Here is a 27,331-nt window from a genome sequence, read left to right as displayed (position 1 = left end):
ACCATCATTATCTCTAACTTCAACTTTGGTCACTTTTTTACTGATAATATTTTGAACTGTATGATGGAACTTCCTTGGGTTGAATCGATATATTTTACTTATTATTTTTTAACCATACTGCTTACGTAAACATCTTATTTTGTATACAATTGTAGCTCTTAATCTTTTGAAATCTTCCTCAGGTCCAGTTAAATGTAATTCATTCCTCAATTTTATCAGATCCCGAATATCTTGTGTAATCTACGGTTTTCATTAGATTTTACACCCTTATTTTTGTGGGAAAATTTCAGAGTATTTTTCAAACAGTTCCCTACAAAATAAACGTACCATTTTGTCACCATCAGAAAATGAGAGGAAATCACGCCAGTCACGATTTTTGAGCCATTTCTTGTAGAGATTTCCTTGCTAAGGTGTGTAGGGCTCGTACACCACACAATTTTTTGTCTATTTGTGATAGAATGATTAGGTACCCCTTGCTTATCCATTTGGGATCCAAGTCATTAAAGTCACCAGACATTATGATATCAGCGTTAAGTTACAAGAATTGTACATTGTCAGTGCATTTCAGTAAGTAATTCACAAGGTCTTTACGATAAGGGCCACAGAGTGGATAGTGAACAAACGTATCACAATAATGCCACTTCCTTAGGTACCCTCTTAGGCCTGCATTACAAACATAATACTTCAAAACCGTGTTTGCTTGGTATATTGCTGAAATTGAGAACTTTATTTTTTACATATGATCAACAAATAATACCAACACTCCCCCCCATGTGTTACTAGAATGTCATCGGGTGTCATTCTTTGCTTGAAATAGGTATCATATCCATCAAATGCAACATACCCTTCAGTCGCGGACTACAATTCACAGATACAAGCAAAATCAATAGGTTCATTTTTCAAGCATAGTTCGACCTCTTCTAATTTATTAATAAGTGACCGGACATTTGACACTAGTATTTTCGGAAATGAGTGGGGATGAATTAAGGGCTTTACACTGTGGTCTCGAATTGGCTTGCCAGCACACTGAATCGGTTCCAAGTTGGGAAACTCGGACAGCATGGTTTCAAGGGTGGGTAAATCTTCGATTTTTTAAAAATCGGACCCCGTTGGTTGTTTAGACTGGACGGATTGGCGGAAGGCTGGCTAATGTTGGTTCTTGTCAATTTCTCCAGGGTTTCAAGTCTTTTTTCCTGTCAACTTTATGCAGGAGTGATAATAATAGAAGTTGTCATCAACATGGGGAGTCACTTGAATTAGATTGAAATTTTTAGTGCCTTTTTTACTGGTCTAAAGTTGTCAAAGGGCAATTCGTCAATTTTTTTTACCCCCGAGTGTACACATACCCCCCCCCCATTATATTAGATTTGGCGATAGCCATTTCAATCACAATAATGTTAATGTATATTTGTGTCTCCAAAGGGGGGGGGGGGTAACCCACACGGCAGCGAAGGCGGGCCTCAACTCAAAACTATACCATAGACTAATTCTTCGCTGTTATATTTTAGTAGGAAAAAGGTGGGAATTTACTTACTTAAGCCAGGTTTAAGCGGTGCATTGACTTGGCGAAAAAACAAATCAAGCCCTTAATTAGTATGAAAACAAGACAATCCTGACTTAGTGTACAAACCATCAAGTCTAAGCTAAAGCACTATGGTGATGCAGTGCAAAAATGATTTTAATCCTGACTCAATGCAAAAATGACTTAGGTATAAGTTAGTTTGCCCCTGTCTAGGTGAACAAGCCTATTTTAATTTTACCAGGCCCAAAAACAAAGAGAGAGTATCAAATATATTTAGTATTACAGAGGCAAAAAATAAAGCAATTAAAATTAAGCAGAAATAGTTTCTTTTTTGCTTTGAAGATTAGGAACGTAAAAATAATTAAAATAACAGTGAGTAGCTGTATAATGCAGCTTCATATTTGCTTTTATCATATAAAAGTGGGCAGAGTAGTATTTTGTTAGAGGTGCTGAAACCTTTTTTCCCCTGTGCAATTTCACTGTCTACTATAAAGTAAATAAGCTTTCACAAAAAAAGATAAAAAAAATAAATTTCCAATAAAACAAAGGGTTTCAACCAAGAGTTCATGTCCCCCTGGGGAAGCAGAAAAAATGTTGATGGGTGACTCTTTACAAATGATTTCTGAACAATAAATAATTAATTAACGCAATAAAAGACAGCAGCATCTTTGCAAAAATACTGTAGCCTATCCTTGAATAGGGGGGGGGAGGGAGTTGGCATATTTGTGTTTCCCAATTTATAAAGTTATAAACCTAGCACTGCTGCACAAGAGAAATAATTCTCAATTTAAGGGTCATTTTGTGAAAAATAGGAAACTCTCTTATATTTTGAGTGTGACCATATGTCTCCAATTTTAAAGAAAGTTCACATGCTTAAAAAATATCAAACTTTAAATTTAATAGCCTAAGCAATAAAGCGCGTAAGACAAATCTATGCTTCTTTTGAATATTTGTAGGGATTCTGAAAAACTTACCCCTTCTTTTTCATTTTCCATCAAAACTTTCTTGAGGGCAACAATTTTCTTTGTTTTCTTATGTCTGGCTTTGAATACTTCTCTAGAAAAAAAAGAAGAAATATTGCAAGCACTAAAATTGAAAATGATGATACACAATAAACATCTTAAGTCCCACGACTATAGAATGAAAGCACTGGGTCAAGTTCGATTCATATACCCCCTTTGAAGGAGGATACCCTCCCCCCTAAAAAAATTTATTTTAGCAATTTTTGTTTATCCTTACTGTAGGGCCCTCTAGACAAGGAGTCCATTTAGAAGAAGGTCTAGCCCCCTCCCCCTCCTAAAGATTGAAAACTCAGACAATCTTTGATAAAAATAGGAGTTTATTTTTTTCCAAAAATCGGGCAAGAATAGGGATTTCTTCAGTGTTACCTATTCCCAGAAGAATTCTTAGTCAAACATTTCTGAAATAATTTGTTCAAGCTTTTTTATTGCATAATATTTCAAGGTTTACAAGTAGGGAATAGGATGGAGCAGCAACTCAAAAACTTCTTGAGCATTAAATCTTACTGCTGGTCAACTCCTAAAAAAAAATCAACACCACAACAGTCTTCAGGGTTCAAGAGAGGTGATCATTCTGGAAGAGATGATGTAGGAGCTTGATAACACCATTATGGGTTCTAATTTTGGCTGCATCAATTGATAACAGTTTCGCTGACTAAGGTGAACTGGAATGTAACATTCTAACTCACTTTTTATTCTAGGTGACCTGGGTTTTTAGTGCTTATTCGAATAAAAGACCATAATTTTTACATGGTGTCAAAACCTCTTAAAGAAGAATGGAAATCAATGTTCCCGACCCAACAATAGACTGGACAAGTGACAATCTTAAAGAAGCATGGACAACATTTAACAACCATGCAGCTCTGATGTTTGAAAGCTCCCTGAGTGAAAAAACTGAAGAAGTCCTGTGCTCCTTCTTACTAATTTGGCTTGGAGATAAAGGAAGAGACATCTTCAGTACTTTTACATTCCCAATAGAAAATTCAACCATATATAAACAAATTCACTGAACAATTCAACCCACGAAGCAACACTGTCTTCTCAAGGTACCTTTTTCATAAACGTGACCAGCGAGATGGCGAATCAGTTGAGCAACACATAACCGATTTGAAGATTCTGGCTCGCGAATGCGCCTATTCTACGACAGCTATTACTGAGGAAATGATAAGAGACAGATTTGTATGTGGAATCCCATCAGCAAAAGTCAGAGAGAAATTCCTCCAAGCAGATTCCAACCTTACCTTGTCACAAGCAGTTACCATTGCTCGAACGCACGTAGAAACCCAGGTGCAGCTCAAAATAATGTCACAATCTGATCCATGTGGAAGCCAACCATATCAAGAAACATACGCGAAGCAGGAGATCGACTTTGTCAAAAATTCAAAGAGGATAAATTATTCCACATCAAGCAGACAATGCTATTACTTTGCGGGGATTATTCAGCCTCCCACAAACACCCAGCTAAAGGAAAGATATGCAGCAACTCTGACAAACCAAATCATTTTGCAAAGGTTTGCAAAAGCACTAAAAATTCAGTAAACTTTATAAGCCAATAAAAGCAACATCACTCTTCAACGAATGAATTCAACGAATGCTCTTGATCAACGAACAAAGCGATGTCACCTTCAAAATCGGTAATGGTGCTCAAGCTAATATCATACCTGAAAGATTTTTCGATGCTCTCAAATCAAGACCAAGAATTAACAAGACACTACAGATACTTACCAGCTTTGGAGGTCAGAAAATTCCCACACTTGAAATATGTAACCTTAAATGCGCATACACAAATGGATGCAACAAAACACAGCCCTTTTTCGTAGTAAGAAATGCCCCCATACCAATCCTAGGCTTTCAATCCAGTCGCAAGCTTAAACTCATCAAGATGATCCTGACTGTACAAAAATTCAAAAGTCCTGAGCCCAGACCTATTCACAGAAGAATTCCAAGACATATTCCATGGTATTGGACAGTTCAAAGGAGAATGCTACATCACAAATAAAGCAAGAGTTCAACCCAAAGCTGTACCAGCTAAACGCAACCCTATTTCTCTCCAAGATAAATTATAAAAGGAAATCAATAGGATGGAAGAGCTTGGAGTAACCAAAAAGGTACTCCAGCCCACAGATTGGGTAAACGCCGTGGTTGTAATTGAAAAGCCTGACAAAAGCATCCGAGTGTGCATCGACCCACATGACCTAAACAAGGCTATCAAAAGGCCACACCACCCCATGCCAACATTCGATGAAGCAATATTTAGACACGCTGGGGCAAAGTTCTTCACAAAACTAGACACTCGTCACGGTTATTGGTCTCTGGTCTTAGACTAAGAATCATATCAGCTGACGACCTTAAACACACCATACGGCCGTTATAAGTACAAACGAATACCGTTTGGATTGATTTCAGCTCAGGACGAATTCCAAAGCCGCATGGAAGAAGCGTTCGAAGGCATCCAAGGCTTCTCTGTTATTGTCGGCGACATTATCATCTCAGGAAAAATCATTGAGGAACATGATGCAAATATTCGCAGTGCTCTCATAAGAGCCCATGAAAAAGGAGTCAAACTAAACCTCCAAAAATGCGTATTCACGTGCAAAAGCATACTTTATTTCAGGCACGTGATATCAGAAAACGGAATCCACCCTGACCCACAAAAGGTCCGAGCGCTGCGTGATATGCGAACCCCTTCTAAAAAAGATGAACTCCAGATAATATTAGGAATGATGAACTACCTTGCAAGGTATATCCCCAATCTATCATCACTAAATCCGCCACTCCATGACCTAGCAAAACAACGACAATTTAAGTGGGAACAATAGCACGAGGCATCATTCACTAATTAGCTCATTAGCATTCTCTGATCCAACAGCAGGCAATATAGAGCTACAAGTCGACGCTTCAAAGTTTGGTCTCAGTAGCACCCTCAGCCAAAATGGAAAGCCAATCTCCTTTGCATCACGTTCACTAAACTCCTAACCTGGCAGAAAGAACAGTGCAAATAGCCAAAGATATTCTTATCAAAACAGATATTGCGGGACATGACTTCAACTTAGCATTGCTGGACTACAGGAGCACCCCGATTGACGGTCTAGCATCCCCATCACAAATGTTGATGAGCAGAAACCTGAGGTCAGTCATTCCCTGCACTAAGCAACTTCTCACAATTAAAAACCGTTTGCCATAAACGATTTCGATAGAATCGGATAAAACAACAGTGACGCCAAAGCAAATATCACGACAGACAGTCAAAGGAACTAAAACCTTTGCGAATCGGTCAACCAGTCCGAGCTCAAATTCGGGAAACTTTGGCAAGCCAGAACCGTCAAAGGAGTAGATGCAAACCCAAGATAGTACATAATTGAAACAACCGAGGGAGGAACTTACCGACACAACAGGCAACACATAAAAACACTAAGTCAGCATCCTCAGTCACCAGACCTAGCTGACCATGAGGAGGACAGCCCCAAAGCCAAAACTTCACAAACACCTATAAGTCCATCATCAATAGCCTCCTTCCCGCCTGTAACACCAATAGAGACCCTTCCCTAGCCCGTAAATCTTGAATGTAGATCAGCGCTCTGCACACTCCTTCCAGCACCAAGCACCATTTGCTCAACCCAAGAAGAAACTTGACATGTGAGAAATTCCCTAAACTATGTGTATTAAGTGACAAATAAGTTGTGAATAAGTGGTGAAATTATAAATGTAGTGCCATATGGAAGAACCTTTGTTTAGTTAGTTTAATGTAAATGGTCAAATTTTATGAAATTTGTACCAGTTATCTAGTTTGGAAAACAGGAAGGATGTAACATTTTAACTCACTGTTCTATTCTAGATGACCTGGATTTTTAGTGCTTATTCGAATAAAAGACCATAATTTTTACAGGAGCAGTACTCAAGTCACTCTCTTAATATCACAGAAATAACTAATATGGAGAGTTATGAAAAATGCGTTGACAAAATAGCTTACCCAAAAGTACCTTGTCCAATTTTTGCCATTCTTTCATATTTTGCTACATCTTCACAGAATGGGAAGTCCAAATCTTCTATAAACTTATAACTGTCCTTTCCTGGGAGAGGTTGACTCATATTTGAATAATGTATTCTTAAAGTCTGGAAGCCAAACAGATGTCACAAGACTTGTTCCTAGAAGAAAGAAATAAAGTCGGAAAATTTTTCACTATAGAAGTCTATCTAACTAACCCAGAAAAGATACCTATAATCAATAAACCTTCTTAATATTCTTCTGCTCCTTGAACAAAAACCCATCAGTAAAGCAAATTGCTTTTGTATGGCAATTTTTTGCATTTTTTTTATGTTATTCAGATCAAACTTGTCATGTTCAAGTACTTTATTGGTTTTTTGACCACCCAGTGCATTGACTGATATTCAATATCTCTCCTATAATGTCTGACTATATATCAACTGAATTGATTTGTTATATATAATTAAAACTGTCTTTGTTGCTGTTTTTTCTTCCTGTCTTTTTCTTTGGTATTATATATATGCATATATATTGTGGTGCAAGGCATTTCGCTTTATGCTAAAATGATAAATAATATTGATAAATAATGACAAATAATATTACAATGATAAATAAACTTGAATTAAAATCGAATAGTTGTGGGCATCAAGCCATGGCTAATTATGGAAAAAGCTAAGACAGATAGTCCAATTGACTGAGAGGCAAATCTGGCATTAACTCCCATGCTAGTAGAATTGTGTAAAAATCAATTTTTTTTCAATTTGAGACATTAATTTTTTTTAGCATTATTGAAAGGTTACGTAATTATACATTTGGGGATGTCATACCCCCCCCCCTCGTGGCCTCTGGGCAAGGACTGCAAGTTAAGCAATTTGTTCATTTTTTATGTATGTTTGACTCCTACTTTCTCAAAATACGAAGGGCATTAAGACGAGTCTTTCAGGGAATGTTGAACTGAGTCATAACATGTTATGTGTATATGGGTTGTCAAAAAGGTGTAGGTCAGGAAAAATTTGATGATATTATTCAGATCAAACTTGTCATGTTCAAGTACTCTATTGGTTTTTTGAGCACTCAGTGCATTGACTGATATTGGACTTATTATCAATATCTCTCCTAATAATGTCTAACTATATATTAACTGAATTAATTTGTTGTATATAATTAAAATTGTCTTTGATGCTGTTTTTTCTTCTTGTCTTTTTCTTTAGTATTATACATATCCATATATTTTGTGGTGTAAAGCATTTCGCTTTATGCTACAATGATAAATAAAATAAAGCTTTGACAAAGAGAATGAAATATCAATTAGGTATTAATGAGATTGGAAAATTTCAATTGAGAATTGAAAAAGCATTTCCTCTAAAATTACAAATGGAGCTCCAGAGAATTTGAAATGTAGCCCATTAAAGAATTTCACATTATAAAAATCTAGGATTTTCATATTTTTGTAGACGGCCTTGGACGTTATATGGTAAAAATAATTCCCTTTTTTTCATGACAACATTGTGTGTTATTCAAGTACAACTACAATTGCTATATCAAGTATGATGCAGTTGCACTACAGAAAGTCAGGGCACTTACGACCCCCTCCAATCACCACTCAGATTATAAAAAGATTCAAAAACAGTATAGATTGTCAGTTAGTTCTATGTGGTTGTTAAACTGATTTCTTATCAATTTAAATACCCTTTTTAAACTCAACATAAAATTGCATCCCAAACCAATGCTTTTTGTGGACTTTACTGGTTGTATTATGTTTTAACTGTTTGTATTCTACTTCACCTTATTTTTTGTCAACAGCTGATTCATATGGTAAATTGAAAAAAAGCAGCAACAAGAAAAGCCGCGAGGTTATTAACATAGCCTAGAGGTATATCTAGGCATGCGAAGGGAGAGGCAACATTTTGTCTTATCCTCTGGGATTAACAAACCACAAAGAATGCATTGCAGCATGGAACCTAGATCTCTAGTTTAGACCATGGTTTGCCCCTGCAGCTTATAATTATTCTTGTTTGATGAGCAATGCTGCTCTCTAAGTTCCAACTCCAAATACAGAAGGATTTCCATAAAATTTTAATAGTGCTAGTAATGTAGTTAATTTAATTTCAAATGATAGAATTAAGCAATACGAACAATAAGTCTAAAAATAGAGTGGTATAGGCCGATAACACAATAGACTGAGTTCAACCACATATATACTGACAGGCCAAATCAGAAACTGATAAAGGTTGCACTTTTGTAGTCCTTCAACTTGTATATCTAGAGATTTCAAACTGCCTGACCAGCTTAATATTTTTTCTGTAGATACGATTAATATTTACCAAGTGTTTTTGTATATTAAATTGAACAGTAGAATTTCTAATATGTTTTGACTCTCTGTCAGTGACAAATTATTCGGCTGTGACACAAAATAGTGTCAAAGAAATTGCAGTACAGATTGAAAAGACAGTGGATGACTTGTCACAAGGTAGATTTGAACTTCAGTTGGCTTGGGTACAAGCACATGTAAGTAGGTATACCTGAATATGAGATAGCTGATAAAATGAGCTAGCAGTAATGATGAAGTGTTAAATGTAAAATTATTTATAAATGAGTATATCCACGGTCATGAGGCTTATTTTGTAAATGAAGAGAAATGTGATTCTTCAAAAAGGTCTCCAGATACAATCCAGGATCTGTATGAAACTAAATATCCCTCATGAGACTTGATTCACAGTAAAAGGAAAAGAGTATTAATAAAATCTTGAATCACGTCTGGTAGCATAAAAAAAATTCTGTACTTTTTAAGCAGAATTTGGTTGATCCATCAAATTTAAGCAAATAAAACATATATGAGGATGTTCACCATGTCTTGCAAAAAAACATGATGTCCAGCATGAAATATAAAGAATTATATTTTCACACAACAGTGTGTAATTCATCAGTTCCACCTTTGGCATGCAAGATATATGTGGCTGTAATAGGATTTTTTCTCAGAAGTGTGAAATTATATGACGTGTTGTAATTATTGTGTGCAAGTTGTAACAATTCTAACTGCTTTGGTAATGAATGAGGTGGTCTGATGTAAGTGACTAGACTAGGGGAGAAAACTGTTTGTCATGACAATTCAAGAAAAAAAATCCTTCGAAGTAATTTCTTCTTTGCTGAAAGTAGACATCATCTGTGAAAGCCCCGGTTTAATAGCTGGACTGTTTGGATGAATGTTACAGCTTTTTAGTTGTGACAAACATCCACTGTTTGTGGATAAGATTGATGTGTACATGACAAAGCTAGTTTATGCTCTATTAAAGTCGAAACCAACAACAACACAACAAATCCCTTCTACTGAACTAAACACTATAATATTATGATCGACCTCTTGATGAGAAATAAGCACATAAGATACCAACAAACGTAGAAAATAAGCATACTTCTATATATAATCTAAGGATGTACCTGGCCGCATTAGAAGGGCTAGGATGTAACTACAGCATTATAATTGGAAAGAGCATTGAATAGAAAATCGAATTGTATTTTTCTTCCTATTTTTTTTACTCAAAAATATCAAATACCAAATATATTAAGAAAAGCTTTATCTTGTTGACTTTATTTGTTAAATAGAAGACAAACTTCTATCTCTTACCAGATCTTGGTTAGGAGAGATTTTTGAAAAGTTATTAAAATGTCCGTGTAGCCTAGGCCTACTTTAAACACAGGACATACTGTACAGCTTGTGGGCAATTTGGACACTGGTGTCAATTTTACTCTGGATTGTCAAATCAGAACTAGAAGAGTAGAGTAACTGAGTGTTTTCTTGACATGCGATAAAAATGTTTAAAGCAAAAATGAAAAGTAAGTATGCACTGACAACTTAGGCAATATTCAACTGTAGACCTATCTTGGTATTTTGATGAAATACTTGATATCAAATTAAGACAAGTTCTCCTGAAAAACAAGTGGTTTTCTCTGCTGCAGTACAGGATGAAGGCTCAATATGCATTTTGATGCTGTCTCTGTCAAATGTATAAACTTGATTCATCTCCATGAACTCCCCTAGTCTTTTCAAGTAGAGTATCTTGTCTGGTCTTCCTCCTGTGGAATGATGTTGTCAACTGAGTAGGTGAGAATTTCCCTACTTTTCCTCAAACACAAGGTTTTAGCTACCAGTTTCTATGTCTTTATAGATGATGTGTCCCACAATTTAAATATGTGTGCTTTCCTCATCCAAGTCACTTAGATAGAGCTCTTCTTCCATATTACTCTGACTACTATCTATGCTGTCAAAATTCAAGGCTTAGTTTTCCTTTTTTAGTAGCGTGTGCCTTTTTGTTTCTCTCCTTTGGTCTTTTCTGTCCATTTCATCAATTGAGTATTCATAGGTGGATCAGTGGCTACAAAGTTTTTGGTGCTTTTGAGGTCAGTAGGCTAGTATTGTTCTTTTATGGCACTGAGATGTTGGGACACACAGATGTTTCTAATAATAAATCTGAATATTAATCTGGGAATGTGCCTGGTATAGACAGGCCCTTGTTTTTAGGAGAATTAAAACTTGGAAGAGCTGGTTCTGCATGATCAAAAACATAGTAAATCAGGAGTTCCTTATTTGCAAAAATGTCAAAGCTAAAGGGATAGGCTTCAGAAACCCTAGAATCAGACTGAATATTTTGTGGTATCAAAGCCAGCAAAAAAGTACTACCAAAGAGCTATCCAATAAAATCAACTTAGATGAACTGAACTTCGATGAGTGAGTTTTTAGTGCTCATAAACAAAAAATTTGCCAAGGACTGTAGCTTTTGACTTGTGTGTGGTGGGAACGTAAGAACTACAATCCCATTTGATTCAGCATCTTCCAGTAAGACCAGACTAAAACAGTTGACACAATTATCCATGTTCAAAAGGATTGTTGGGGCAAGACTGTAATGTGAACTTCAAAAATTGTTTTAAAATTTCAGCTGTCATCAATCTACATTTAGAAACAATGGCTTTTTTTTCAGTATGTGCACCAGAAACCATACATTCTTTCAATTAACACACAGAAAGACTATGAGAAGGGGGGATTGCAACACATGTGGCACTATTATTACATGCACGCTTTCAAAATTTAGCCATTTTGGGTGATGTCAATTGACTGGCATGCTTATCACCTTCTACAGGAATTACCTTCTTTGGTCTCAGCACAGTTGAATGGCTGGTTTTGTCTACATTCCATATAACATAGACTTGAAATTTCAATTTGGCTAACACAGCTGAGTAGTTGTCAAAACACTCGTTGACTGCTGTTTGATTCAATGCTCTTACCAAAGCAATACTCCCAGCCTGAAGGTTTCCTTCAGGAATGAAGTAAAAAAAAAAAAAAAAACAAAAAAAAAAAAAAAACATAATCCTCACTTCTACTCATCTTATCATGTTTTCTTGAGGAATGTTAAATTACCCTAGGCCAAGGAGACTTTGAAGCAAGTGGGGTATCATGAACACATGTGTCCATATTACCCCTAAATTAATCAAAAAACAAACTTAAAGCATGCCTAATCTATACATTTCAAACTGTGATTATCCAATTCCCAGCCTAAGTAGCACTTCAAAAGACCAAAAAAATGTGTAGAGTAGGGAATAGATCATATAGAAAACAAATAGACACATTATTAGAATATCTATTTGATTCATTTTCTTGAAAATGAATATGATATTTAGGAAGAGTATCAGATAAACATTTGAATGGTGCTCTTATTTTGTTATTATAGTGTTTTGTCATGAAAAGCCACTCTCCTGTATTGTTACTAAACATACTAATTGTTACAATTGCATCCCCGTTCTTAATGCAATCAGGCTAGATATGCCACTAATCTTAATACATAAATTTTATTTTGTGGTTTTACCATTATCATTTGTAATTATTTCCTATCAACAGTTTAAACAAACATCAAAAAACAAACAGAGTCAGCAAAATCCAGCAGCAATCATTATGCTTGAAGAAAGCATTGATTGGATTCTCCTGTTGTATCGTTGGTAATATTCTAGTGTGGTAGCTCTACAGAAGAAAACATCCAAATAAAATAAAAACAGTACCATTAGACCCCTTATTTTATGGTCTTTCCAAATATCATATTTGTTTTTCTGATGATGCACCCCTCCCTCTTGATAGTCCCATACATAGCCCTAGGATATATACAGAACTAAAAAAATGAAATTCCTATTTTATAACACACACCATGTTTCTATTAATTATCATGTTTCCTACCATTGTAATCCAAATCTTTAATTAATTTGAAATACTACTCTATCTGTATTCCATTGGAATCACTTGCACCAAAATGAATTTCATTATGTAAAGACTGAAGCTATACATTATGCAGCATATCAAAACATTAAAAACAACAAAGAAATATATCATTAGGCCCATATATGAGACCATCAGGAGGAGGGGGTGGGAGGTGCATTGTCAGAAATGTAAATATTGTATTTGGAAAGAGCATCAAATTACAAATTAAAAGGTACTAATTATATTTCATTGAGATATTTCTTGCTGTGGAGCTGGCAAATTGGAATGGCATCATATATTTTTCCTATCTTATTTCTGCCCTGTATTATAGTCTATCTTTAGATAACACACTTGCCTGGAATATCATTGGGGCTCTGGATCTATTGCTGTTTACTACAATAAAGATTGTGAACATGGCTACTTCCAAAAGAGATGATAAAAAATTCTTTAAATTGTTCTTAAATAGTTACTTATATCAGTGCTAAGTATTGCTTTGCTTCATGCAACCCCTGCACCCCCTTTGATGGATAAATACATGGCCTACCACAACTAAATACCTTCTTAATGCTCTTTCTAACTGTAATAGTCATTTATATTGCAATTAGGGGCTCGTATTGATTTTGGAAAGTAGCTTGACAACTCTCATGAATGGATCCAGAGACTTAATAATCTCCTGGAAATATTAGCACCTACTTACACTCCTTCCCCTTTAAATGGCATAGACCTTTTTCAATCTTAGTGCAATAATGGCAAAGCCTTAATAAATATATCTAGCCTACTGCACAAATAGGCACAAGAAAACAATTTTGAGCCTCATAACTTCACTCAATCCTGGCATATTAGGTTTTAAAGATCTGGCAATAGGTTTCTTAAACTCTCAAAAAAAAAAAAAAAAAACTCTTGATATGGATGAAATTCTACTGAAATACTAGGAATTTCATTTTTTAAAACTAGAACAAACGAAAAAGAGATTTAAAACTCAAAATAATATAAAAAATACTTTTTGTTAAAATTTGGATAGGTTTTTTGTTGTACATGTAATCTTTTAAGGCACAAAAAAAGAGAACGGAACAAAAAGTAGCTTGATAAAACCTTTCCAGAGTTCATTCACCTGGCTCAACTATTTCTCAAGATAGCAAGAAGCTCCTCAACTAGAGCTTTAGTCTATCTATTTACCCTGATGGTCCCATTATATAACCCTAGTTAATAGACTATATTTCTCTATTATTTTGTATCTGTTAATGTTTTTTTTAATGTATTCCTTGTCCTGCTAGAGCTGTCAGACCTACCCTATATTTGATTGCAATAGAATTTCAGATCTGTTGGGCATAGGTCCAGCATTTTTATTGGAGGGGCAAGAGGGATTTACATCTGGAAAGTCTATGGGCTAGAATAATTTTTTTATGTATAATTTTACGTAATAATTTTACCTTAATTATTGATTATTATTAATAATTAATAACAATTATAATTTTATAATTTAACTGGAGGGCAGGGGCAACTGCTCCCCCTCCCCAAAAAAAACACCACCACTGGTTGGATATTAAATATTTTTAAATTGACTTATGAATAAAAATTACAATGAAATTAAACATGAAAATGTGATAATTAAAAAGATACTGCATTTTATAAAGCAAGAAGTTTTTGTAAAATACAGAATAGAAGCTCTCTAGAAACTAGCAAAAACAAAAAGAGACGGAGTTTTAGATTGCTAATATCTAAAACTTCAGATTTTTAGAAACAATGGAAACAACAACAAAGAAAAATTATTAGGGCTACACATCCATCAGAGAGGTTGGAAATGGTGTATTGATAGGGTAATTGGTACTTGTGTATTATTCAGAACACACTCAATAAGTGAAGTTAGGTTCTTTTGTGAAACAAAATACAATGCAAAAATCCAATTTCATAGCCACAAAAACAAAACTCAATTTAGTTTGCTATGAATAGTGATAGAAGATAGTGTGTCTGAACATGGATTTTGAGTTTGAGATTTGGGATTTGACAAAGACTGAAAAATAAGCAATTATATTTTTCCAGGATGACTTTATGCTCTTACAAGAAGGAACATTTTTGGAAGTGTAACAATAGGGCCATGTTTGAAAAAAGTCAATTTGCATGTAAATACATGGTTTGCTGACAGTAGAATACCATTAATTACTGCAGTTTGTTTTGTTTGTTGCTGGGTTTACAAATTGACAAATGTGGCCTGGTGTGAATGAGAGCTAGGCATTTCTAAGAAGACAGTTATTGATTGGAATAACTACCTCCATGAAGTGTGTATGTTTTCTATACAACAGAGAAACTGAAGGATAATCAGAGGAATCAGTTATACAATGGAAATAGATGAATCCTTGTTTACAAAAAAGAAAAATAATGCAGGAAGAATCTTACCAAAACAACGGGTGTTTGGTGGAGTGCACAAAGAAACTGGGGAAAGTTTTTAAGTAGAGGTCCCCAGCTGAGGAACAGAAACTTTACTCCAACAAATTAAGCTTCACATAGAGCCAGGATCAAGAATCATTTCAGATTGTTGGAAGGGCTACAACACAACTGAGCTGGAACAAGCAGGATTCACTCACTTGAAAGTGAACTGCAAAAATAATTTTGTTGACCCAGAAACCAGTGCCTCTACCCAAAAAGTAGAGAGAATGTGGGGTTCTGTAAAGCAGCATAATAAATGACACCAAGGTACATCCTGCAATCAATACAATCATACTTAGAAGAGTACATGTGGTGGGTGGCAGTAAAGGCAGAAGGAAGACCTCTTTTTAATGTGATTCTGAACAGCATTTCTGCATTCTGGGTACATAATTCTAAGGTGTAATTTTACAATTTTCCTCTAAAAGAGTATTATATTTTCATTATATTTTGTTTTATTTCATTAGCTTTACCAAAAGTTTGGGCTATATATTTGCACATTAGGGGGGTGGGGTGCATTATATCATACACTTAATCTAACCTAACCACCTCTAGCCTATATATGAAATATTTAATTAAAATGTACCTGCATCATAGTTTGTTTCATGAAAGAACCTAAGATAAAATTCTAGTTGATTGACTTTCGGCTATCTCAGAAAGGTTTTAGGTTAAGAAAATGAAACTTTCAGGGATGAGTCTAAAGGCTATAGTACATCCCAGGAAGGTATTTTGAAGTACCCACCTCCACTCCTTCTCTCTCTAGAGGGCCCTGAAATTTGTCTACATGACAAGTTTATATGTATTGAAATTTTGACAAAACAACATTTTACCTGGTAAAATTCTAGTTAATTGACTCCTTGCTATCTGAGAAAGGGTTTAGGTTAGGAAAATGAAACTTTCAGGGATAAATCTACAGACTAAAGTATGTCCCAGGAAGGTATTTTGTAGCAACTACCTCTACTCCTTCTCCCTCTAGATGGCCCTGACCTTTGATGACCTTTAAAAGTATGTGTGTTATAAAAGTGAAACCTTGCAAAATAGATCTTCTGCTTAATTGAAGCACAACAAAATTGTTTTCAGCTTCATAACTTTGCTCAATTCCATTTTATAAGGTCTTAAAGATATGCAAATACATTTCCTAAATTTTGAAAAAAAAACAACATTGATTTGGCTCAAAATTCTACTCAAATAACAGGAATTGCGTTTTCAGAATTAAAGGCAGAGAAAAAGCAAATAGTAACTGAAAATTAAGGTAAAATGTAGTTTTGTCAAAATTTCAATAGCCTAGATATAGACTTGTCATGTAGGCAAATTTCAGGGCCCTCTAGAGAGAGAATGAGTAGAGATGGGTACTTCAAAATCCCTTCCTAGGACATACTTTAGCCTGTAAACCCATCCCTGAAAGTTTCTATTTTCCTAACCTAAACCCTTTCCAAGATAGCAAGAAGTCAATTAACTAGAATTTTACCTTTTACCTTAATTTTCAGTTAGCAGTTGCCTTGTCTCTGCCTTTAATTCTGAAAATGCAATTCTTGTTATTTGAGTAGAATTCTGAGCCATATCAATGTTTGTTTTTTTTTCAAAATTTAGGAAATGTAGGCTATTTCCCTATCTTTAAAACCTTATAAATTGGGATTGAGCAAAGTTGTGAAGCTGAAAACAATTTTGTTGTACTTTATTAAAGCAGAAGATCTATTTTGCAAGGTTTCACTTTTATAACACACATATTTTTAAAGGTCATACTTTAGCCTTTAGACCTTTTCCTGAAAGTTTAATCTTTCCTAACCTAGCCCCTTTCAAAGATAGCCAAAATTCAACCAACTAGAATTTTACTGAACCTAACTTAACTTATTGAGTGTGTTCTGAATAATACACAAGTACTGGTTAGTTACTATCATGCTAAAAAGAAGCAAAAAATAAAGAATCTAATGGTACTAAGCTAATTTTATTCTAATAAGATGTCTTCTTCTGAAAAGCTGCTTGGCCTACTCTGTACTTTTCTCAAGGGAGCCATTTCTTTGGAGACAGTGGTTTCTCCCCAATAATTTAGAGAAAAATCATTATACATCCCATGCCACTTGACAACCTAGATATGGACCCTATTTACCCCCCTGCCCCAATGAAACACTGAAGTTATACTGATGACTTTTCCAAAATTAACCATTCCCCTTGTCAAATCAAGTTGTAAGCCAATCAGATGGAATATGTATACCCTGCAGTTGAACAGCTAGCCACTATAAACAGTGGGGCCTAGGCTAATATTGGACATATATTTAGCTTGAGCCTAAGATTTGAAAAACCTGTCATACCTTGGACACAGCATCTTAAAATTAGAAAAACACATCCAAATCTCATACACTGTTAAGGTTGGACAAATTTAGATGCCAATATAGGTTATAAAGAATGGCAACTGACAGACAAGAGATTTTGTTATGCTTATCCTAAGCCTATGTTTTCATGCCTAGTCAAATAAATAACTGTCTTTAGTAACAAATTATATACATCTAATTAAAGGATTCAAGTTGTCTCAACACACTCCAATGATGAAAGCAAAAAGTTAATTTTTTAAATAATTCGCTCTATCTTTTTAATAGATAGCATCGTTTTCGAAGCTGCAAGATAAACATATTTTTAGTAGGTTTGGTACTACTACCACTACTAACAACTTACTGCATCACTAAGTCACCTGAGGCCGAAACAGCTATACAGGCTTCTCATCCATTCCAGTCTATTTACAGCCTCCCACTTCGCACCTTCCCAAGAAGTTTCCATTTCCCTTAAATCTTTCTTTGCGACAACCTCCCACCCCATTCTGGGACGATCGGCTTTTGGTCTAGCCTTAGAAGGTTGGTCAGCAAGGACAACAAATCGCATGGTTATGCGATACCAATTAATCATGGCCCCTGAATTAGGCGCAAGAATTGAAAGTTGAAGAATATGGATCGGGAGGTTCAAGACTTTTGTGTGGAGATTTTCCGAATTGGGACTATATGTGCTTCTGGTAAATATATATGGCAAAAGAAGGATATGGACAATAAAAATGCTAAGAGAGCCAAGATTGTTTGAAAGCCAAATTAAACCTATAAATCAAATGGATACTTCCAAGGATACAAAATATTGTTATGATTGTATGAGAATTCATCTTGCAGGCTTCTAATTTTATACCATTTAATATTTGCAACATTGGCTTACTTTCTATTTCTGTTACATCTCTTGCCACTAATCTTCAATGTAATTGGTTGAAATCCAGTGTTAGTTTCTGCTGAATTGATTCAAATTGACCGATTTTTTCGCCTGGGATAAAGACTCTGATACCTGTATGAACAGGTATTTTTTGCTAAGTTGTAATCTTGACTACGACACCAATTAAGCCCCGTGCGTATGGTCACTAGACCGAAAGTTCATATTCAATTCAATTTATTTCCAAAACAGGCAGCGGACAAGCCGAATAATCGTTTAGTCGTCAAAATATAAATATAGATATAAAATCTATATTCAACGCTTATTAAATTATATAAAATGATTCTAATCATCCACTTACAATCAGTACACAACGACTGACTAATCAAAATATAACAAAGTATAACTAACGAACTAAAGCAGCGGACAAACCAAATACTCGATTTAATCGTGAAAACACAAATACTTGTACAATCCATAGTCAACATTCATGAGATAATTTGAAATAAATCAAATCGTCCATTTAAAATCAATACACAATAGCTGACTAGTCAAAATATAATATATATAACGAACTAAAGCTCTAGCTATTCTTACTTACTAGCAGTAACATTAAAAAACTTTACAAACGAGAGAACAAAGCTTTTCAAATATCTGTTTTGAGACACATTGATTGGCTGTATACGAGGTAAAGCTTCTGCCACTGCTTTTGCAGGTCTTTCTCGATATGATTTGAAATCAGGGGGTTACTATGGAGCGATGGAATGGCAGTTTTTGTCGACGGCTAGCAAGGGAATCTAGGCAAAACTGTTCAAGGAGGGCACAGAAAGGGAGTTTTGGCGCTTTTGAGATTACCAACAATGCCCAAAATTGAACTCTCTCAATCGCGTTCGACTGCTTTTGCGTTAATACGTAGTGCCAAAAGGGTGAACATTATTCAAGGCAAGACTAAATAAAAGAGGTATATACTCACAAAAGGGGATCTGAAGGAATTCCGTGTCGAGACACCAGCTTCAGGGAGCTAATAGCTGCATTAACTCTCCGGAGCATCATTTCTCCAATTTTAAATCAGCAATAAGATACACCCAAGGCAGTTTAAGCTGAGTTACATGGCTGGAAGGGGGAAGGGAGGGTAAAGTTCTGGGTTGCTTTTAAGAGAAGAGAAAGTCGGCACAACGGACTTCTGGACATTAACAGCCACCCTTTCTGCAGCAGCATCATGCGATATATCAGCCATGATGGTAGCTGTACTGCTTTGAATATTTTTGTAGCACAGTTCTGCAATAGATAAGTCCAGTGCAATAAACATATTTCCAGCGATCTTGTGTGCTAATTGCCAGCTCTTTATCATGATTAGAAAAAGAAGTGGACCCAGTATTGTGCCCTAAGCACTCCACAAAATATGGACATTTCATCGGAAAAAGTTGATTTGTACTTGGTACGCTGTGTTCTATTTGCATGGCAATTAGCTATAATTCGCGCTAAAAAAGGGTGGACATTAAACTTAGAATAGAGCTTTTTTATCAGTGTACTATGACAAATAAGGTCAAAAGCTTTCTTTAGGTCAATTGCTATCAGGTTAGTCCAACGTTTAGGTTCATCCAGGTGTTTGAGAATTGCATCCATCATACTTACCAGATAATGGGCAGTGAACGTTCTGGGCTTGTTTCCAGACTGTCTTGTATCAATAACTTCAGTTACCTGCTCCTTTAACCAAGCAGCCGAAAAACTCTCATAAACTTTGCTAAGCACAGGGTCATTGTAATTGGTTTAATTCCAGAAAAATCATTTGGTGTATCATTTTCTGGGATTGGTGTAACATATCCATTTTTCCAAATGGATGGGTAATCACCAGATTTTGTTATTGGATTAAAAAATGGGCCAAAGGGAAACATAATCTGTCGGGGACCACTTTAATTAAATCCATAGGGATATCAGCCGATGTTACACTAGTTCTTTTCAAAACGCTTAACTTTATTAGGCAATATAATAGGAAATCACAAAAATCAAGGGCAGGACTCGGTATTTCATTTTTTGGTAGAGGATGGATTGACCGGACAATATTAACCAGGTTGGCATTTAGCTTATTTGCAGTTTCAAATTCTTTTTCTCATAAATCAAAATCCATTCATTTCTCTTCATTTCTAACTATATTTTTAGTTTCTCTGTATCACTGGCTATGCTTTGACTTGAACAAATGATTCACTTTTCCTTCTGTAAATTCAAGGGCCTGATTTCTTGTCGTTTTCCGAATTTTTTTTTTTTAGTTTATTTGCTTGTTCGCGCTTGCCTTCGCAGAAAAGCCGCCTTTTTTCTAGAAAGAGCGTCTTTATATTCTTAGTGATTTAAGCACGATCTGCAGAACGATGTTTTGAAGTTTTTTTGGGAAAATAAAACTTATATGCGCACTGTAGCTTTTCTTGTAGCATACTTGCCTCTGAATGTGTACGCTCTTGCTTATAAATCTCATCCCAGCTCACTTGACTAATCCAATTACCGAACTTCAAAAGGCCTTCGTCAATTATTAGTCTGCTTGTCACCAAATATCACACACAAACACACAGTCAGACACACGAATACAAACATAGAGACAGGAAAACACACACTCAGACACGGAAACACACAAAGACAAACAGGCAAACACAGAGAAAGATAAAAAAGATTAGACAATGATAAAAACACAAACACACAGAGTCAGAGACAAAAAAACACAAAGGCAAACACAGAGACAGGAAAACACATACAGAGACAGGCAAACACACTGTAAGACAAGCAGGCACAGTGAGAGAGCGAGAAAAAACCCATAAAGACACAAAGTTAGACACATAGACACAAAAAGACAAAAACAGAGACAGGCAAAAACACAGATATAAAGTCACGGTGAGAGAGAAAGAGACAAAAAACACGCAAACACACAGAGTTAGACACACAAACAAACAAAGAAAAACACAGCGATAACAAAACACACACTCACGCACACACGGAGACAGGCGAACACACAGAGTCAGACACACAAAGACAAACAAAGTGACAGGGACAAACATACTCAGACGCATACAGGGCCATGCAAACACATTGTCAGACTCACAGAAACGATGAGAGAGAGAGAGAGAGAGAGAGACAAAACTGACACACACAAACACACAGAGTCAGACACATAAACACGCAAAGACAAAAAAAGAAACAGAAAAACATTCAGTCAGACACACAAAGACACAAAGACAAGTATAGAAACAGACAAACTCAGAGAAAGATAGAGAAAGATTAGAAAATGAAAAAAAACACAAATACACAGATTCAGGGACAAAAACACACACAGACAAATACAGAGACAGGAAAACACATACAGAGACAGGAAAATATGCTATAAGAGAAACCAGCACGATGAGAGAGAGAGAGAGAAAAAAAAACAAAAAGCAAAATATTTTTAATTGGAATTCGATATTTGGTAAATGCTATCAGTAAGTTTTTTTTCGGTGCCTTTTTGGCATCATTCTAATAATACGTGTACTACAATAACTTGAAATGCTTGCTAGACAGACGTATTCCTTTCATGGTTGAAAATTTGATAATTCTCGTTGATTGATGCAAGAATGAAATGATGCCACACACCCTGCTTTTTTTCCTTTTTTTTAGTGGGAATCCAGGATGAAGTAAATACTAATTTCGATATATTGTAAGATTGAATTCTATGCTATTCTTTTTCTATTTTTTAGCAAATGGAAAACATATTTTTAAAAAGTGCCTAGTTTTGCAAGACAATGGTCCATAACATTTTCATAAGACCGTTTGCATTAGTAGCGCTGTGCATTAAATTATCCATAATAAGATCATAAATAATCGGGAAATAAGTGCAATGGAAAATTAAAGAGTTATCGTTTTTTGTCTCGGAATTTACCGCTCAATTGGTTCTTATCTGCAACCTAGAATTTTAGCTACCAAAAAGCCATGAGCAAAGTTAAAACCGACTCCTGGCCGAGCCAAAATGAAAAAGACCTCCATAGCTATTTGAGAGATAGAAACAAGAGGTTGCAAGCAAAACTTTGTTTTCTGTAAGCTCCAGGCTGTAGATGATGGTGGTGAAATTACCAATAATCTTTTTCGCTAGTGACTTAACTCGACAATTTATCAGTAATATTAATAGATGTATTTTTGCGTATAAAAAATATTTGAAGCTTCGTACCACTTTTTGAAAAATATGTTACGTCAGTTAAATCCTTTACTATTCCTATTGTATTTCTTTTTACCTTTTTCACAATTTTTTTCCAGTTTTTAGTTTTACAGGGCCACAGCAACAGGATTTACGCAGAGACATACCAGATACGTTGATTTTTAAAACTGCATTGCACTCACTCAAAATTTCGCTACTTTCTATTTTATCACATTTTGTTCGGTAAAAGGTTTCTCATTGATTCGAATGAAAATTGAAAAATGAAAATTCACCTTTGTTTGCAAGCAAATTTTTAATAAGCTCAAGATCTAAAGAATACTGTGAAAAAATGACGGTTAAACCACTTCAAAATTGGATGTAATTTCGCTTTGAAATTGATTCAACGAGCTTTTATTTTTTAAACTGTATTGTCAAGATATCATTGCAAACAACAATCTATATATATAAAAATAAGTTGTTTATGTGTGTGTCGAGTGACGTCATGTTTGTGTGTCGACTAACGTCATGTTTGTTGATTGATGAAATTACACACCGGGACATGGGGACAGAAATGACGACCGGGACACCGGGACATCTTATATATATATATAAAAATAAGTTGTCTGTGTGTCGAGTGACGTCATGTTTGTGTGCCAACTGACGTCATGTTTGTTAATTGACGAAATTACACACCGGGACATCGGGACACAAACGACGACCGGGACATAGGGAATATAAATGACGACCGGGACACTCAAAGAGAAAGTGACCGGTACACAAGGAATGTTCGATTAGCAATCACCACCAACAAAGCACCGGGACACAAATGACGACCGGGACACAGGGAATATGAACGACGACCTGGACACTCAAAGAGAAATTACAGACCGGGACACCGGAACACAAATGACGACCGGGACAAAAATGACGACCGGGACACCGGGACACAGGGAATATAAATGACGACCACGACACTCAAAGAGAAATTACAGACTGGGACACTGGGACACAAATGACGACCGGGACACAGTGAAACAACAACAACGGGAATGTCGAGGGGCACAGGGGGATATATAAATGACGACAGGGACACAGGGAATGTTCGATTAGCAATCACCATCAACAAAGCTCAAGGGCAATCATTAGAATAATGAGGTATAGATCTGAATACAGATTGTTTTTCCCATGGACAATTTTATGTTGCATGTTCAAGAGTCGGTAAACCTGACAATCTATTTATATGCACAGACAATGGGACAGCCAAGAATGTTGTACATTCGCAAGTTTTACGTAGTTAAATAAATATATATATATATATATATATATATATATATATATCTATCTTTATTCACAGGTTGGACACAGGGACAAAACTACAATGGCGCGTAATTAATATGGCGCGTAACGACTTGCGCGCGCGGGGGGATGGGGGGGGGGCGCGAAGCGCCCCACCAACTACTTAAAATCTAAAAATAAAAATTTTCATTCAGAATATTTTATTATTTTACTATGTATTCTTCTTAAATCATTCAAAACAACTTTCTTAGACAGTCTTCCTCAAAGGATCAAGAAGTTCGTTCGTATTCTGACTTCGAATTTCATTCAAAATTAATTTTCTTTCCTCTTTGATTTTTTGACAGTTTCAAAGGACTTTCCTTTTATAATTGGTAGCTGGAGCAGTTGCTGTTCTAAAAATTGTTTACTGGAGCCGGTAGATCTAGCAAAAATTTTTATTTGTTCTTATAAGAGTACACAAAACTTCAGCGAATGTGGATTAAATGCTGCTGATTACCTTTAATCAACTGTCCATCTATTTAATGATCTCCATTTCAAGAAAGAAAAGACTTTTTATTCCAGTGTAATGCAATTCAAAGACACTTTTTCTAAATATATTCATAACAATCCTTTAAATTGCAATTTGGCTCATTCAAATACCCGGCTTATGCAAGTCCAGTGGGCCCACTTCTGTTTTGCTACGAAACGCTGGCAACTTGGCAGGATTTATTGAGCTGTAAGCATCTGAATAATCTAATAAAGTTTAAGTAAGTTTTCTGTAAAGATCTTTTCCATCAGTGTACTGTCAACTAACAAATATTTCCAATTTTTCTAAAAATATCAATCTCATATATTAGTTATCATGTCTCCCTTTTCCAAGCCTTTTTGTTCATATGGCCATTTCTTATTTGTTTTGCCCACCCCTGTTGAGATTAAATTCATAATTAAAGAAGTTCATTAAACAACCTTAGGTAAATTTTTAGTTTCTTTCCAAGTGCGTATTACTGGATATAGCAATATTCCGATGATTGCGTATGGTTTCCTTGTCATTATTAGAGAAGTGCATCCATTTTTTAGGTTTTTAAAATCCCTCTCCAATGAGACTAAAAATGTGTAAAATGGGCTTTCTTTCAGGTAAAATTACAACCTATAGAGCAAAGTGTATTAGTTCATGAGCCCTGCAGGCAACAGGGCAAGGTTTGTATTCTATATTTATTCAACAAAGAGTGATAAAACTAAAAAATATTTATTCAACAAAGAGTGATAAAACTAAATTTTATTAATTTAGGTTTATCAAATAAACATAGAATACATGCCTTGCCTCACTGCCTTCAGTACTCAAGGACTAATACAATTTGCTCTATAGGCAATGTTACCTGTTATCAAGCCCACTTTAAACATTTTTAGTTTGCCCCATGGAGGAAAAGGGTCAACCAGAAATGGATATGCTTCTCTAATAATGACAAAGAAACAATTTACAATTGTCAGAATCTTGCTAGGCCTGTATGCAGTAATATGCACTTTAGAGCCCTTGGAACAAAAGTAAATCATTTACCCAACCTTATTCAGGATTGCCTATGGGAAAGTAAGATTCCATGTGAACAGAAGAACTTTTGAGTATTGCATTAAGATAACAAGCCATTAAAAGTACACAGTGAGAATCCTCACAGCTTATAAATCTTAGGAATGGTGTGGAGTGTGAAGTTGAAACTTCCAGGGCTTGTTGTGAAGGGTGGTGAATTAATCCTAAGGCAATGTTTGCATTCTAATTCAGATACTTCTACTAGGCCACTAAAGGACCAAAATCAAGTTGTGATCCTTTACTGACAGGCTTCTCTTTCTCCAGCCACCAACTTGTTCTTGTTCTGCTTACTACTGGCAAGCCAAGCACCTTTGTTTTGCCTATTTTCATCTTAACTGAAATTATTCTTTAATTTCAGAAGATTAGTCAATTTCTTCATTATCACACTAGCATTGTTGATCCTTTCTTCAACAGTGGAAGGTAGGTGTATTTTAGAGAGTCCTACAATATCCAATCTATATTGGTTAAGTATAATGCATTAGTCAGTAACATTGCTGAATTGACCAGTAAACAGCACTTGCCATCCATTTATTACCACTGACTAAAAAAATATTTGTATTAGGCTAGGCCTGCCAAATATTCTAAAAAGGTGGAACAGGATTCTGAAGGAAACAGGCCCAATTTAACAATATAAGATTTATTAACAATTATTAACAAATTAAGAACAGTAGGTTATCCATCTCCCCAAGTGAAACATTTTCCAAATACAAAATTTGTCAATCTGGCAAAAACACTACCACCCCTGTTGGACCTAGATGTAACTTTAGGCTATATAAAATCTGAATAAATACACTATTAGACAAGGGGCTTTTCTCTATCCTAGAAAGTATTCAAGGAAGGTGAATAGGTAAATTCTACTGTAGTTACTCTTGACTATCTTAGTAAGGGGTTAGGCTATGAAAATTAGACTTTCATCATTGGTTTGTCCCAGAAAGGTATTTTGAAGTACATACCTCCACTCCTTCTCTATCTAAAGGGTCCTGAAATCAGCCTGCACAAAAGGTCAATATGTATTTAAATTTTGACAAAACAACACATTACCATAATTTTTAGTTATCAGTTTCTTATTCTATGGCTTTAGTTCTCTAATTGCAATTCCTGATATTTGAGTAGAACTTTAAGCCACTTTCAGTTTTTTTTTTTTTAATTTAGGAAATGTATTTGCATATCTTTAAAAACTTTAGAAATTGGGATTAAGCAAAGTTTTGAAGCTGAAAACAGTTTTGTTGTACTCCATTTAAGCAGGAGATCTATTTTACAAGGTTTTACTTTTATAACACAAAGATTTTTAAAGGTCATCAAAGATCAGGACCCTCTAGAAAGAGAAGAAGTAGAGGTAGGTACTACAAAATACCTTCCTGGGATAAACTTCAGCCTTTAGACTCATCCCTGAAAGTTTCATTTTCCTAACCTTACCCCTTTCCAATATAGCCAATAGTAGCTAAAGCAGAATTTTACTGGTGAATAAAATTCTCAGGCATGAGAAAATTCTCTTTGCACAGCCCTTGCATTCTGGTACTAGAGGACATTCATTGAAGCTCTCCATGCAGCATTCCACGAGTAGACATAGAAGCCACTTATTCAGCCAAAGAATCATCAGTATGCAGAAACAGTTTCTGCTACTTCAACTGACATGTTCTAGTCCCACCTTGATAGGGAATGGCTCTGCCAGGAGTTCCTTTACAATTGGGAAGCTGCAGAGTCCTCCACAAGAGTCTAGTCTAACAGCCACAATCTACACCAAACGAATTCTTTTTTTCATGGAGCATCACAAGGATGGATAATCCTTATATCACTCCAAGCTGCAATTTAAGGTATTTAAAAGGTATGAATCCAAATCCTTGAATAGTACCCTAGGGGGTATTTTGAGGTACCTCTCTCCATTCATTCCCTGTCCAAAGGACACTGACCTATGATAACTTTACAATCCATCTATAAAGTATTGATATTAAACAT

General features: G+C 35.5%; 2 protein-coding genes across 5 annotated transcripts in view; one reads left to right on the top strand and one right to left on the bottom strand.

Annotated features, from left to right (window-relative positions):
• LOC136031155 (cyclin-dependent kinase 9-like) overlaps nt 1-17,785 on the bottom strand; it is a 39,357-nt gene extending 21,572 nt beyond the window's left edge. Inside the window, exons 1-3 of one of the 3 annotated variants that reach the window (XM_065710485.1) lie at nt 17,691-17,785; nt 6,512-6,687; nt 2,497-2,578 (exon numbers count right to left, since the gene is read on the bottom strand). In XM_065710485.1, coding sequence (XP_065566557.1) covers nt 2,497-2,578; nt 6,512-6,630 — 201 coding nt within the window. In that variant the 5' untranslated portion in view covers nt 6,631-6,687; nt 17,691-17,785. Of the gene's footprint in view, nt 1-2,496; nt 2,579-6,511; nt 6,688-11,668; nt 11,689-17,497; nt 17,630-17,690 lie in introns of those variants that run through there. The other 2 variants (XM_065710486.1, XM_065710487.1) reach the window with 2 other exon arrangements.
• A 6,687-nt stretch (nt 17,786-24,472) lies between these two features.
• LOC136031153 (protein seele-like) overlaps nt 24,473-27,331 on the top strand; it is a 66,154-nt gene continuing 63,295 nt past the window's right edge. The window contains exon 1 of one of the 2 annotated variants that reach the window (XM_065710481.1): nt 24,473-24,560. The gene's annotated coding sequence lies outside the window, so the exon portion shown is untranslated. The remainder of the gene's footprint in view (nt 24,561-27,331) is intronic. The other variant, XM_065710482.1, reaches the window with a different exon arrangement.

The sequence above is a fragment of the Artemia franciscana genome, chromosome 9 (assembly GCF_032884065.1).
Source record: "Artemia franciscana chromosome 9, ASM3288406v1, whole genome shotgun sequence".
Classification (NCBI taxonomy): domain Eukaryota; kingdom Metazoa; phylum Arthropoda; class Branchiopoda; order Anostraca; family Artemiidae; genus Artemia; species Artemia franciscana.
Note: the sequence above shows the minus strand (reverse complement) of the source record. Positions and strands in the feature narration are given on the sequence as shown.